A 15828-nucleotide genomic window follows, 5' to 3' on the forward strand; every position below is an offset into this window, starting at 1 on the left:
AAGCCACCGGCAGCAGGACCTCCGCCTCCTCCTCCCTCCCCCTCCATCCCTCCCTCCTCCCCTAACTCCGTCCCTCCCTCCCTCCCTGCCCCTCCGCGATGAGAGAAGGGCCAAGTCGGTCTCTGCCAGGCAGCAGCGGTCTCTGCCAGGGGCAGACGGATCGCTTCCATGTCGCAGGGTGACTGCTAGCCCTGCGGAGCTCCCCCGGCCGGGCCGGGCCGGGCGGGCCGGGCGGGCAGGCGGCGGGCGGGCAGTGCCCCGCTCGGGGGGATGCTGGCGGCGGGGGATGCGGAGCCGGCCGCGGAATAACATGGGGGGCGGCCACTCCCACAGGGCGCCCGTCTTCGACGAGAATGAGGACGGTGAGTGCGGAGCTGTCCGCGGTACCGAGCCGCGCCTCTCCCGGCGCCGCGGCGGCCCCGGGCGGGTCCGGCCCCGCTCCGTGCGGGAGCCGCGGGCGCGGAGCCTCCCCGCGGGCTGCGGGTGCGGGTGCGCTGCCCGCCTTTGTCCTGCCGTCCGCACCGGCAGAGCGGGAGGCTCGCGTCTAGCACATCGCCAGCCGGGCTTTAAGCACATGGCAGGTAGCTTCGAACCCGCGCTTATGAATGGGCATCGCGAGTGAGATGGATGCCCACGCTTTTGGTTTTGTTTATAGTTGTCGCTTTGCCCACCTGCCTGTTTTAAATGGTGATGTCTCTCATACTCTATACTTATTCCATCACCTTTACTGTCTGAAACTTTTTTTTAGCGTGTTCCTTTTACTACGAGGTTCTACTCCCTACCTAGATAATGTGTCATAAGAAAGTATATCTTATAAAGTTTGTGGAAGGCAATGGAAAAGTTTGCCTAAAATGTGGTGTTTCTTTGCTCTTTATGCATTTCAGTGTAATTTTCCAATGTAGACTGTATTTAATTAGAATTATGTGAGTGCATTTCAGTTAAAATAATTTTGGGTCTTGAAGCAGAGAGAACACAGCACTCTCAGAGAGCAGATATTTGTACATTAATGTAGAAATGTTTTTAATGTTACTTATGGGATGGATGTTGCTGCCTATCTAGGCAATGAGTGCTTAATTTTGAGGAACTTCCCTGGAAGTTCCCAATATATTTTATTAGGAAGTGATTGTGCCCTAATAGACTCACATTGGTTTTCTGGGTTTCATAACAAGTCAAAACATGTATGTTCTGCCCTGTATGTTCAGGGCACATGGAGATACTCATATTGTTTTCCTAGTAGGGGGGAAATGTCTTAAATGCATGTAAAGTGCTTGAAAGGGTGACTGCATCTTGCATTTAAGATGAGATTACCATTTCCTATTCCTTGGCAAAGCGTGGTGAGGTGTGGTTTACAACATTCCATTGTTTGTGTGGGGAGTGGGAGAGATCGTGTACAATTTGTGTGTTGTGGAGCCATAGCTGCCATTTCCTTGTACTGATAGAAAATTTCAGACCTTTACCACAGGTCATGCTGTGCAAGCATACAAGTGGGAAAGAGCCCCCCTCACCTCCCCCCAGGCAAAGTCTCAACCATGCTCAGGTGGGGCTGCAAACCTTGAGGAAACTCGCTGAGAAATACTCCAGAGTGAAAGTATGAAAAGTTAATCTTGTCCAGACACCCTAAGGTAAAAAGATACCCACACTCCTGCCTTTGAAGACTTCTAATTGGGCTCTCTGAGTTAGCAGTTTCCATGAACTATTACCACGTTTATTTTTTTCCCCATGCTACAAAACTGTGATCAGTTTTTGAACAAAATCAACAAAGTTCAATAGTAAATTATTGCAGAAAAGCCTTCAAGGCACTTAGTTCTCTTTCTATCCAGAAAGCATTTCTGCAATGCAGCCATTATTAACAGCTAATAAAAAAAAGAGCACATGAAATATTTATGGATTTCAATTAGGCCATTATATTTATTCTTTGCATGGTTCTGTTTTGTTCTGAGGTGGTTTTCCCCATTATGAATGTTGCTAACATAATCTTTCAGTCCTCTTAATATATTTTGCTTGGCACAACCATCTAGTTCAGAAGAGTCCATTGCTCTTGAAACAATAACCAATTTCCAATAGTACTTACAAAATATTATTCAGAATGGCATTTTCCCAAGTACCTAAACAATATGGGGAAATATCTCCTGTTTGAAATTGTATCTAACAGGATTTAATGCAAAATTAAGCTGTTTTTTCTTATTCCCACTAGTAGCTATAAAAGTCACCATTTCCCACAATATTGGACTCAGCATATAATAATAATAATAAAAAAAAGCTAATGAAAAGTATAACAAGAAAAAGTGGATTTGTTTCTTGAAATGGTGTAATTGCTCAAGAAGAACAATCAATTCATAGAGAACTGAATAAGTAAGTTGTGTATGAATAGGAAGATGTAGGAATATTATAAACTAATCTATTTAGTGTATTGTGTAAAATGTCACAGCTGCCTCTTAAAATTATAAAAATGAACAGTAAAAAAGTATTGCCATTTTATATCCATGCATGTTTATGATGAGCTTGGAATAAAACATGAATTTTGGAAGTAGAGGTTTAAAGCCATTTTTCATCACTCTGGAAATCATAGAAAAAAGTTACTTAGTGTATTAGTTAATAAATAAATATATGAAAATAGTGTATACAGAGCACCCAGGCGCTGCCTGACAAGCTTATGGGGTTTCTGTTCCAGAGTTACATCCTGCTTTCTGATGAGAACAGTTATTGAGCCCCTGAGCAGATCTAAAACCTGTAAGCTGAATGTAGACTCCCCTCCATGCTCAGAATAATAGAAAAAATATTCTGGAGAACCAGAAGCCTGAACTTCATGCTGTTAGTTCCCAGTTATTAGAGCCAGTACAACACATCATTATCATACACGAATCTTTTTAAAGGCAGTGATGCATACCATTTTTACCAGCTACATTAGTTCTCTGTGTTCCAGTTTTATTAGAAAGATCTTCCAGAACTTCACTCTTTGAATGGTCGGAAGTATCTGTTTTCGTGACTAGGCTTCTTCACCTACTTACAAGATTTGTGTTGAATTCAAGTTTTGTTGGTTTAAAATGCTCTCCCCCTCCAGGATTATTCTGGGGCTTTGATAGACAGCAAAAATGTCCCCTCTCACTCTTTGATTTGCAGGGAAACCTTTCATAATTTTCTATTATTTCTACTGCTTTCTCATTTCCTGTGCCCTGCATCTGTCTGCATTTGAACCTGTCTTGGTTTCACACAGATAACCCAAATTATCCACAGAATTGTAGCTGAGTTTTCCCCAGGACCATGTGTTGGAAAGAATACATCCTGTTCTGTACTGGAAGTAAGTTCTAGCACAGTGTATAATTCCATGTGCCCTTTCCATGGATGTACCATGTGAATACTTCTGTCACCCTGGGGTCAGTGCCCTCTCAGTAACTTCCACTGATGAACTCCAATCCACATTAGAAGATTTTGGTGTTCATTTTGTTTGTACACCGCCTTTTGCAGGACTGAATTTTGGTCCACTTCTATTATTCATAGTCTCAAAGATGATCACTTACTTCTTTCCTTGCAACACTCTGATTCTTTTCAATACAATGTTTTAAATTATGACCACACAGTTCATGTCAGTTATCAAGACCACTGAACACTTTGTGTGAGTATTCAGCTGAATCGTATCCAGACTCAATCTGCTTTGCTTTTAACCCCTGACAGCCTCATATTTCCCTTTTCTAAATAATATTTTTCCTTTGTTACTACCATGGTTTAACCCAAGCAGCAACTCACTCACCCCCACACAGCCACTTGCTCACTCCCCAGGTGGGATGAGGGAGAGGATCAGAGGAACAAAAGTTACATGGGTTGAAATAAAGACAGTTTAATAGGGACAGCAAAAGCTGTGCACCCAAACAGTGCAAAACAAGGAATTTCTTCACTGCTTCCCAGGGGCAGGAAGTGCTCAGCCATAGCCAGGAGAGCAGGGCCCATCATGGGTGATGGTGACTTGGGAAGACAAATGGCATCACACTGAATGTTTCCCCCTTCCTTCATTATCCAACTTTACATACTGAGCACGAAGCCATAGGGATGAGGTATGGGATGTGGGATATCCCTGGGTCAGCTGTCCTGGCTGTGTCCCCTCCCAGCCCCTTGTGCACCCCCAGCCTCCTCTCTGCAGGGGTGGGATGATGGACAGGAAAGGCCTTGGCTCTGTGGAAGGGCTGCTCAGCAATAGCTAAAATATCCCTGAGCTACCAGCTCTGCTTCCAGCACAAACCCCAAACACTGCCCCACACTTGCTGCTCTCAGAAAATTAACTCTATTCCAGCCAAAACCAGCACAGCTCCCCACCTTGCCTTTTGTCAGTTTATTCTGACCTTATTCAGCTTTGCTTATACCTTCTTACGTGTCATGCCACAGAAACTGAGAAAAATTAAATTTAAGCCAACTCTACCATCTACAAAATAAGTTTGTCATCAATGAAAAATGTCTGGTTACTCATGTGCAAAAAAACTTCTGGTAAAACCATGTTGTATTTATCTAATTTTCTCTTCTTAGCCTAGGATAAGGCACAAGAACAGCTAGGAATAATCCAGAGAACAGAGCCCTTTGTTTGCCTAGACCTTGTACTCTGCCTAAAGATATAGAAAAATATGTTTCATTTCTTGATTTTTATTGCTGTATAGGTTGCATAGAGAACTACATCTGGTGTTATGCAGCACCACCACCCCTTACCAAAGCAAGACCCTTATATGGTGTGGAATTATAACATTTTTTCAGGCATTTTAAAGGAGCTTTAAGCAAGATTCTACACAAATTATGTAGTCAATTCAGGTAAAAGGAAAACAGTTTTACTTTGGTTAATACCACTGAAGCAAAGCAACTTGACTCTCTCCACCTTGAATATTTCCTATTCCCATAACAACTACCCTCTCCTGCATATGGATATCCAGTGCTACTATCAGGAGAGCAAAGAAGTAAATTTTTCCTCATGTTCAACTCTTCAAAACCAGCAATATTCTCACAAGAATGGCAATAGAAGTGTAAGGCTAATATTCACTATTGGTAAATTCTCCTTGCAAATTCTCAGTAAATATCACAAGTAATGAATATATTAGCAATAACCTAGTGACTGTAAAGAGTGTCTTTCATGCTGGATTTGCTTGACTGTGTTCAGTTAAAATTTCAATCATATTCGAAGTGTGAAAATTAAATAGTCAAAAAGAATAATTTAGAAAAGAGCTGACTCAGGAGAGATATTACTACTATCAAACAGGAATAATGTATTCCATTACACTATTGTATTCTATTACCACTACATTGTGGTGGAAGATACAGAGGAAAGGATAAGAAACAAAGGGTTAGAAGATAGAAGCTGGTCCTGCCAAGTGATATGGCAGTTGGATTTGATTATTTGGGGCTTTAAAAATCAACTTTGCTACAGTTACTTTTAGAAATAAGTATTCTGAACTTTTAAAGAGCTTGTTTTTGCTTTTGGTGTACATGACTTTACATTTAAGGTAAATATGTATTTCCAGTGAGCATCCTGAAGGTGCAGAGCTGGAGCACCCCTCTGTGGAGGTCACTGTGACAGCTGTGCCTCAGCAGGGTGGTCCTGTCTGTAGGGAATGAGGCACAGCCCTGGCTTATTCTCCACGGCCAGAGCCTGATTCACTGTAGTGCTTTTTTATCTACTTCAGGGAAGTGCTCAAGTCCCACTTCCCTGCCTGAGCCACCAGGCTTTGTTCTGCTGCAGTGCCAGAGCTGCAGAGCTCAATGGAAATCTTATGTACTAGAGAATATAGCATCCATCCTCTGGAGTTAAACTTCCAATTTGAAGTTGTAATTTAAAATTGATTTCTACCTCTCCTCTGCAGAAAAGCCTTCAGCTTAAATGAAGGATTTAAAATTGTTGGTGAGTGTCAGAAAACATCGTTATTAAATGGCCAGCTGCTGCAAAGACTTGTACTAAAAACCTAAAACCCAGATAAAGAGCCTAAGAAAAATGCCTGAAATTGGTATGGATTCAGGTAGCTAAATTCTGAACATAATGGCTGAGTTTATGTATAAGAGCAGTGAAAGCAGAAGAACCATAAAGAGACATAGGGAAAAATGACAAACAAGAGTTTTACTTAGAACCAATTTAAAGCAATGATTAGATGTCAAAGTGAGTCAGATTGAGAACAGAGCATTCAGTGTCCAGTCATTGTCAGTGATCTGATGGTGCTCATCATCCTGCTGGCACACAGCTGTGATGGACAGTGCCTGATGCAGCCACAGAGCTGCTGCACAACACTCAGATCATGAGGATAATAACACACTCTTTTCTAACTACTTGTTTCACAAGATACAGCCCTAAAGAACAGTAAAATAAAAGATTGGAACCTAAATACCTTCTGTTAGAGAGAGCAGCAAACATCATGTGGGATCAATATTTCTTCTGGATTTTTATTTGTTCATGGAAGTTCTGAGGTATGTTACATTGCATTTTATTTTTTCCCTTGCAAAGATGAATATTCCAGTTCCCTTTAGAATTGAATTGGATAAGAATACCAAAATGTGGTGTAAAAACTGCTCAAAGGCAGTTCTGTTGAAAACCACAGCTGTCAAAGGCATTATTTTATGCTGAATATCAATATTTTGGATAGATTAGATACAGACCATTGGATTTTCTAATACTTTGTTTTATGACCGTGTTGAATTTTATACAATTTTAGTTTGCATTTATTGAACTTTAGACAGGAATTCATCATTATGTGAAGTGAAAAACACTTCAGAAACCCTAATACCAGTGTCTGTACAATCACAGAGCAAAATAGATCAGTGTTGAGCTTACACTTACAGCATAATACACTTACAGCATAATATGAGACAGTGGGAGAATATAGACAAAAAGGAGAGCACAGAGCAATGTGATCATCTCAGGTAGCCACAGTGGTACTAAATGCCAAACTGTTGTTCACAGTTTACATGGTCTGGGTCCAAGGAGGTTCAGAAGGAATATTGTGATATTGCAACCACCATCAGCCCTTATCTTCCCAGCCTGGGCTTTGGTACAATGCACACAAGTAAAATGTGCACCTCTTCAGGCACTAAATGATAATTGGAGGTGAAGTTTAATACTATATCAGTTTACCTTTTTTACAGGGAGCTCTAAAGATGAATCTGGCACTTTCATCTTAGCTTCTTGCTGTCTCAAATGAGCTGCATCGCTGTTCCATTTGAATATCCTAAAAAAGTTGTACAATATCAGATTTACATCACACTGTCAGAATTAGAACAAAGATCCTTTCCAGGGACAGCTAAATCAATTGTAGTTAACTTTACATCATCCAGATTCAACAAAATCTCTGCCAGCAATATCTTAGAGATGATCCAGATAAATTTTCAAGGTCCTTCCTAACAATATTTACTACATTTCCAAGATTTAGTTCTTCAGTGGAAACATCCTTGTCAGGACCTCCATCTTAAACAAAGGCACCACGGAAATCATTGCTGCTGCATTTGTAGACTTCCAAAATTTGCAGAAGTGGTCGACATGACACCTAACTCTAAGAGTGTGAAGGAATTTCTTGTTGGCTTGTTGTGAGGAAGTGCTCAGGAGAGGTAACATTTACTCTTGTTGCAATATGTGTTATGTGGTGTGCCTGGATATCAAGATAGGCTTTTTGTGAGTAAGTAAGTATAAATAATTCAAAGTTAACCAAGCATTGAGCAAGGTAAACTTAGAGACTTCTCTTCAAGATCAAGGAAAAATTTGTGAAATAAACTCAGAAAACAAGATTATTGTCTCAATCTCAACACCATTGCTTTTACAATCCCTCCTTCACAAATTCAGCCATTGTCTCCCATCCCTGCCCACAGCTGTTGCTTGAAGTGAAAAGGCTTTGCTCCCTCAGGTGTGCTGTTGTTGTTTTCTGTGCCAAAGAGCAGACTTTCAGAGAGCTGGGCTCTGAAGGACTGGAAAAGCTGAATGGTGGAAGAGGTATCAACCTGAGAAGTAAATTTATGGTTGTATCTCAGGACAAATGGTTTTCAAATGTACAGAGATATTAAACTGACTCTACTGCTCAATACTGGTTTCACTTCCAGTAGAGTTCAAAAGATCTGACAGCTTCCCATAGAACAAGGGGGAACAGATCTACCTCACCCCACCTGGCAGCAGTGGGACAGACACTGAGCCCTGGACATGAAAGTGAAGGAGCTCCTTGATGTGGATGTGTGAATGTGGGTTACAAGGCCAGCAGTACCTACTAGGGGGCTTTTTGTGAACCTGGGGTACCACACTGTCCAATGAATGAAGTTCAGCCTAGAATCAAATGTTGTACCTGACTGAATTAGAAAATTTTTGGGAAATAAACATGGTAAGGAATTATGGTCTTGTTCATAGATCCTCAGAGAACTGCCTCACCAGAACTGTCTTTGTACAGTACTTTCTAAATGTGTGCATCAATCCAAAGAAGGCAGGGTTTTGTTGGCCAAGCACAAGACTCACTCTTTTCTGCATTTCTCATTAAAAAAGCAAGTTTGAGAAGGCAGAAGTTGAAATCATCCTGAAGCAAAACCTGGTGGGCAGTGACACCTGTGACTAAACACTGAAGGGTGAGATAGAGGAAAGAATGTCAAGTTATTTTGGTGGTTTCACAACATTTTGACTTAGCCAGGGTGAGCTGATGGGAAAGGTGTGGAAGAGAAAAGGTTGCTACTGAGATCAATCAATACAAAATAAAAATTCTTAGACAGTATTCAATTAAAAAGGAAAACTTCCAGTTCAGTCTGGTAGAGGAGCTCCACAGCATCCTGTCAGGGTAAAACATGTGAGGGGAAGGAACAAGAGGTACAGGACACCCACCAAACTCAGCAGGAAAAGCCTGGACTTTTTTGGAGGGGGAAGAGCAGCAGCAGTAAGCAGAGTGCACATCAAGGGTGTTATATCTCTCTTGAGCACAGTTCCACTTAGTTTCATGAGCTAGTTAAATTGATTACCTTGAATGACATTTCTTACTGCCTAATGTAGGCCTATGCTGAGCTGTTGCCTAATTTGCTGTTGTACTTTTGAATACTGTGTATGTAAGATTCCCTGCAACAGGAAAAAGATGATTATTATATAAACATGAAAAACTGAATAGATCAATAAAAGTTATTTTCTTAACTAAATCATATTCTGAGTTTCCTTGGACTCAATCAAAATCCAGCATGAGTGGCAAATACAGGGTCTTAGAAAAAACTAACAGGCAAATGTCTTCTTTTCCCCCTGTGGTTAAGGAAGAACAAAGTTGGTTTGCTTTCTAGGGTCCAGTGTCTAATACACTAAATGTTTTGAAGAATAACACTGGTTTTTATTTGGCTGCACTTGATCCCAGGAAACTATTTTCTTTATCAGAAATGTGTGTTCAAACCACACTGTATCTGCAGATGAGCACTGGTGGGGCCCAAGATGCCTCCACCTTCTCAGTACAAGAGGATGTTGAGCATAAATATGTTCATCAGGACTTAGAACTGATTCTCTTAATGCAGTATTTGATGGAACATCCTTGTATTTCATTTTAGAGCCTTAGAAATTAACATTATACTGTTTCAATTTTACAGTACATGTATACAGTACAGTTTTATAGTTAGGCCAAAATAGACTATTTACATGCTACAATATAGTACTGTACCTTTATAAAACACACATTTCTGGAGGAAAGAGGAGAGAAAGAAGGCATCTGTTCATTGTGAGTACTACCAGGCTTTCCCTTTCAGATTCCTCACTTCCTAAAATCTGACAAATAGAATGAAAGCACTGCCTGGGATGTGTGTTCAGCTTGTCCTCAAGAAAACCTGAATGTTATACGCTGGTCTGTTCCCTTAGGCAGTCAGCATTCACCTCAAATATCCATCAACAAGGGGATGAGGAGGGTTGTACTTTGTATCACAGAAATGAGGCCTTCTTTCCTTTTGCTCCTAAATAAGTTATTTTCCACTCCAATAATTAGAAGACTTATTTACATGCAGCTCTCATATGCTCAGTTTGACCTCATCTTTAACTCCTTAATTTCCACTTTGACTCTCATCTACCTGTATTTTAATAAGGAAATGAAACAGTCTGAATGGAAAGGCTAGGATTCGTGAAGTCACTGGACAGGTCTGGTTTTAATCACTGGAAATTGGAACTCTGCAAAAAGGTGTTTGTAAAAGTGTTCTTAGTTCATCACCTCCCTTCTAAAGACTATCAGCTTTCTGTATTTTCCAACCTGGCAAGGAAAGCTTACAGGAGATTGGGGCCTTATGGACATGGTTTAGTGGTGGAATTGGCAGCGTTATGTTTATGGTTGGGCCTAAAGATCTTAAATGCCTTTTCCAACATAAAAAACATTGTATGATTCTTTGGTTTCAGTTTATTTTACTGGTAGTCAGTGCCTCAAGGTTCTTCCCATTTTGCATATGATTTATTTCTGCTATACCTAATGGAGGATTCTTTATAATCAGTTTCTCTCCCACACCCTTTTTCTATGATTGCTGTCACAGGTCTTGACACAAAAGTATCAAACACTGCAATGCTTTTGTTCTTAGAAATGTTGTATTGTATTTTCTGATATGGATATTCAGTACAATGTAGACACCTAAGTTTCATTCTTCCTATAATTAAGACAGAGATATTTTCCTATTAAATTGAAGGATGCTTCTTAGAAAGATTTACCAGGGTTGGCAGCAGCTTATTTAAACAGGTTTTTGAGGCTCTAATGACAACTGAACATAGTTGATGAATCTGAAATTTAGTTCCCAAATCTTATATTCCCATAAATCTTTTCTTTATAATATCACAACATAATATAAAATCTTCTGTTCTATACTTAATTAAACTTTTTCTATTTTGGTCTATTTTGCAAAAAGCTTGTTTAGATATATTAATGAAATCTACTCTACAGTTTGTTTATCTGACTGAAAATATTTTTAAATCAATGCTTTTAACTTTTATCTGGTAATATTTTATTGATTTTATGTTATTCCCACTTTCTTTCTCATTTTCTATCTTTTCTTGTTCTTTAAGAAATAAATATCAATTCTAGTTCTTTGAAATTTAGAAACATTTAGATAAGTTCTACACCTGATGTATTTTTCTGCCCTATCATTTTTTTGCTTGGTATGATCCTGAACAAAAAAGAGCAGTGATTTCATCATTCTATTGTTAACACTGTTCTGTGTAAGAAGGACTAAGTTGTATTTAGTAAGGTAAATACAGTACAAGGCAACCTGCTGCAGTGCACAAAAAATACTTTCCTTCTTTTTCCTATTTTTGCAGCGATAAGGGAATGCCTTCTGTTCCTTATTTAAGATATAAAATGCAAACTGAGTTAATCCTTCCAGTAATTATAATTTCCTTTTGAGATTGTTCCACCTCCCTTGCTGAGCAATGAGAACTGTTCTTAGCTCCCTTGTTAAAACAAAGATGCAATATAATCACAAAATCACTGTCAGCCTCCTGAGTGTCCTTCACACCTTTCTGAAACTATCTTCCACTTCCCCTGGACTGCTTTCACATTATGTTAGGAAGATTGATTTTGTGCCTTTTGGGGTGAGGTTTAGATAAATCTCTTTCCAAGCTGTAAAGCCTGCAAATGCTTTTGGGGCAATACCACATCTTAAGGACTGTGAACTGCTACACAAAGCTTGAAGTCAAACAACAAGAGGTCATCAAAAGATCACTTTGAGAAGTAGGAAAAGTCATTCTCTGAAGCCCAGATCATATTAGACTGTTTTAGCATGTGAAAACTACAGAAATACAATCTTATGTGTGGGGAATTGCTGTAAAACCAAGTTAGCTTTTATTGAGATTGGTTTGGACATAACATGAGGAACAGATTTGCCAGAAGTTTTATGCAGATTCATGAGATTCTTCTCTGCCCAGTCTTTTCATGTGATTTGTCAGTAACTGCATGCCAATTATGCCCTTATTGCCACATCTTTTCCTGCCCAGTGAGATGTCTTTAAGATCTCTTGCTCAAGTTTTTGAGCTAAGTTATTAAACTAGAGGTTTTTTGTATGGTGCAAATAATAATAGCAGATGAAAAGTACTTTAGAAAGAGAAATATATTTTTAGTGTGAAATTCTCCATAAAAATCTCAGTATTGAAAGACTTTCTGGAAGGATTTATTGACCTTTATTGAACAAAATTGTCAGCACTAAGCGCTGTACAATTTTGCTGGAAAGGGCTCATAGTGTCGTTAACACTTGCTGTCTATCCAAATGTTCAGCAGGGCAATAATTTTTCTTTTTCTTTTGGATTTAGTGAGCTCTCTGTTGATAACAGGGGAAGAGAACAGCTACAGTAAAGTTGCCTGGGCAGCTTCAAAATAGCAAAACAAACTTATTTACAATCATCCAGTCTATTTTGTCCTTTTTTTCCTTTTTTATTTTAAATCATAGTTTGGGAAAAGGACTGGTCGTCAGGTTCACAGGTGTTGGCTGTGGCTGTGGGAGGCAGCACATCCAGGTAGAGGCAAATTCCAGCTGTTGCTGGGATAACATCTGCTCTCTGAATGGCTTCCACAACGCTTTTCTGAGAGTGAGAAGAGGTTCTGTCTGCTGTTTAGAAAGGATTGAGTAGTGTGTGGCAGCGCAGAGACATTTTGGTTTCAGTGGTTTCAAGCACTTAGGCTGAGTGCTGCCTTGACTTCAGCTCCTTGACGCTCCCGAGCCAGGAGCCGTCGGTCTGTCCCAGCGGTGTCAGATGAAGCCCAGTCATGGATTCTAAAATGCCATAACAGAAAGCAGCTCTTTCACTGTTGTAGCTGTCCATTTCAGAGAAAAGATTGTGGCATTCAGGTTTCTCACTTGTGAGATGCAGAGAATTTTAAGTGCTTCCCTGAGCGTACAAATACTTGAGAGTAACTGCAGGCTGCTCTCAGCCCTCTAACCTTCCTCTGCTGCTGGTGCATACACATCCTGTGATCCACAGACATATGTGGATCAATGATATCCTGGATTTTTGAATGACAGGATGTCCTGGATATTGTAAAAATCTTCCTGAAGCACTGCATTCCAATTTGTAAAAGAAGAATACACCCCAGCAGATCACCCAAAAAATATTGCTGGCAACTGTTGTATACGACATGTTTCTTCTAGTCTTTAATGATATGATTTCCAGTCCTTTTCACAACCTGTAAATAAAAAAAAAAGCCGTGATATCTATTTTTTTGCTATGTTGTAAGTTTTCCATTCTGTACTGTGAAGAAGCCGAGGTTGTTTAATGTTATTTTCATAGATAACCAGAAGAAGCTCTGATATATGGTTTGCCATTTTATTCTAGTTAAGAAAATATAATATAAACACACATATATTTTAGAGGCTATCTCTCTCTCTCCCTCTTTTTCTCTACATATACACAGAGGTTTTTTTATATACTTTACTCTCATCAAAACAAACCCAGTGTATGCAGTAGGAAACTCTAGAACTGAGTCACCAGTATTCATTATTTTCATCTAACATCTATAATTAAACTCATTTGAGGTTCTATTTCTGTGATTATACAGAACTGGTATGGCACATTTAGTGCCACTGAATGTTTTAGGCACTAAGCCTTCTGCTACATTGAGCAATGTTATCCTCTGCAGCTCACTATTTGTTTGAGCTTTGCACCTAATAACTTCTGTAGTTAAAATTAGAACTTGTGTTCTCTACATTAATATCTATCAGGTCCCCAACCTGCTTGCCAAGTGAATAGTTTTATTTTTGCCTGTTGTGAGATGATATGAGGTAAATCTAAGTTGTAGCTTAGAGTCTAATGACCTGCTGCTAATGCCAACACCCAGCCATAACCTGGGAATAGTTGCTGGTCTGAAGTCTTCCTTCTCTCCTCAGTCACCTCTGTACCAGCTGACCTGACGGGGATTTGGTTTGTTTCCCAAGTGTATCTATGTTTGCTTCGCTTGAAGTCTTTAATATTTCACTTCAGTTGTGGTTTTAATCTCAGATGGCAACAAAATACCACACACCTCCTTGCTCACTCTGCCCCCCTTCCCAGCTGGATAGAGAGGAGAATCAGAATAAGGCAAAACACGTGGGTTGAGATAAGAATATAATTGAAATAAAGTAAATTATAGTAATGATTATAGCAATAATAATAAACAACACTATAATAGATACAAAAAGAAAATTAACTCTATTCCAGCTGAAACAAGGACAACTCCTTATCTTAGCAGTGGGTAGATAAGATAAAGTGCCTGCTTTCTTTATTCATATTTACTCTTTTCTGCAGTGAACAGTCCTATCAGCTTTGGTGTAATTGATTGTGGAGTGTAAATAAGCATATTTATAAATAACTTGTAAATAAGTGTACAAGTCTTTCCCAGAGGTAAAAAGCACAATGATGAGAAAATAAATCATCAGCACCAAGTATAAAAACTTCTACAGTTAGATGGTCATTTTATGTAGTCAGCCCATTTTTTCAGTCTTCATAGAAAAATTACCCATTCCATCATCAAATATTCATCTGTAAACACTGATATGAAGAAATATGTCTTGCACTGAAATGATGGAATTTTTTATGAATTAAATATAGCTGTTATAATCGGTTTTCCCCCCTACCCTTTCTATACCACCCTGAATAGAAACAACCACAAAAAAGTGATGTATACAAAGGTGTTAATGATTATTAATAGGGCAGGATATCGCTTCATCTGAAGCTGGAAAAAATTGATCATATTTGATCAACAATAATTTAGTCTGGAGCATGTAGGTAAAAAAAAAAATCTTTTGTGAGACCTGCTTTCTTCCAAAATGGCAGAGAAGGTGGAGTGATTCTTTTGCAAGTAGATGATTCACACAGAGAAATATTATGAACCCTAGTAGAATCAAAAAGAAGCCTCTTCCTGGCTCCAGATAACTCTAAAAATCAGAACTGCCAAGATGAGTTCAGGTCAGTGCCTTTACAACCTCAGAGGCTGGGATTTGAGGTTCCATCTCTAAAATGGATTTTATTTTTCTAAGAAATATAACTTGGCTTGAAACACTTGGAACACCTACGAATAAAATGCAACTTGGGCACTGAAGTACATAGTGAAAGTCATTTAACTGCAGAGGATGGATAACTAAGGGTAGGCTAACAGATAGAATTGATGGAGGAGGTCAGCCCTCTTAAAAGTGTGCTGTGTCTTTTATTTAAACAGTCAATAGAAATCTGGCCAGTTTAAGCGGTGTCTAGTGTCTGCTGGACTCTGAGGTGCTACTTTGTGGTCAGCCAGTAATGGAATACTTGAAATTTTCTTTAATTTTCCTCTACTGGAGATCTGGCCCTTCAATGTACTCACTAGGTGTGCTGTGTATTTAATGAAATACTGCTTTTTTCCATGATGAGGAGCAGTTTTCCTGTTCACAATCCCCATTGTATCCACATCTAACGCTGTGTGACCCCACTGCCTGCAGCTGGATGCCCAGGCTGTGGCTGGGATGTGCCACAGCAGTGGAGCAGGCAGGGACACCCCAGACACACTTCTGCTGCCAGCTAGAACTGGTGTCATGTATTTGAAGCCCATGGTGATGGGTTTGGTTTAAAATCACCAAATGGGAAGCAATCCCAATTGAAATGGGAATAATTCTGATCTTTAGTGTCCTTTCCCACCCCAAGTGTTTAATTTGTAGTTGTGGTTAAAAATAGAAAAGATAATTTTTCAATATTCAGCTCTGGAGAGAGACTCCTCATGTCTTGGGTTCTGAATTCATAAGAGAAAGAGAACAGCTCATACTGTCTCTAGGTGTTTGAGTAAAATCTTCTTCAGGTGGGTCCCCAGCCTCCCATTAACACAGCACCAAGACTCATTTTATCTTCAAGAACAATTCCTTCAAAGGCACTGCCCGCAGGAGCTGAGGGCAAAGAGGTTTATTCACTTC

General features: G+C 39.6%; 1 protein-coding gene across 2 annotated transcripts in view; it reads left to right on the plus strand.

The window, feature by feature from the left end:
• The first annotated feature begins 286 nt into the window (after positions 1 to 286).
• The window catches only part of STK32B (serine/threonine kinase 32B), a 159041-nt gene continuing 143499 nt past the window's right edge, over positions 287 to 15828 (plus strand). For both annotated transcript variants that reach the window (XM_054294447.1, XM_054294456.1), the window contains exon 1: positions 287 to 362. In XM_054294447.1, coding sequence (XP_054150422.1) covers positions 287 to 362 — 76 coding nt within the window. The remainder of the gene's footprint in view (positions 363 to 15828) is intronic.

Source organism: Melozone crissalis, unplaced genomic scaffold (genome assembly GCF_028551555.1).
Source record: "Melozone crissalis strain CALT ecotype California unplaced genomic scaffold, PUWL_Pcris_2 ptg000006l_1, whole genome shotgun sequence".
Taxonomy (NCBI): domain Eukaryota; kingdom Metazoa; phylum Chordata; class Aves; order Passeriformes; family Passerellidae; genus Melozone; species Melozone crissalis.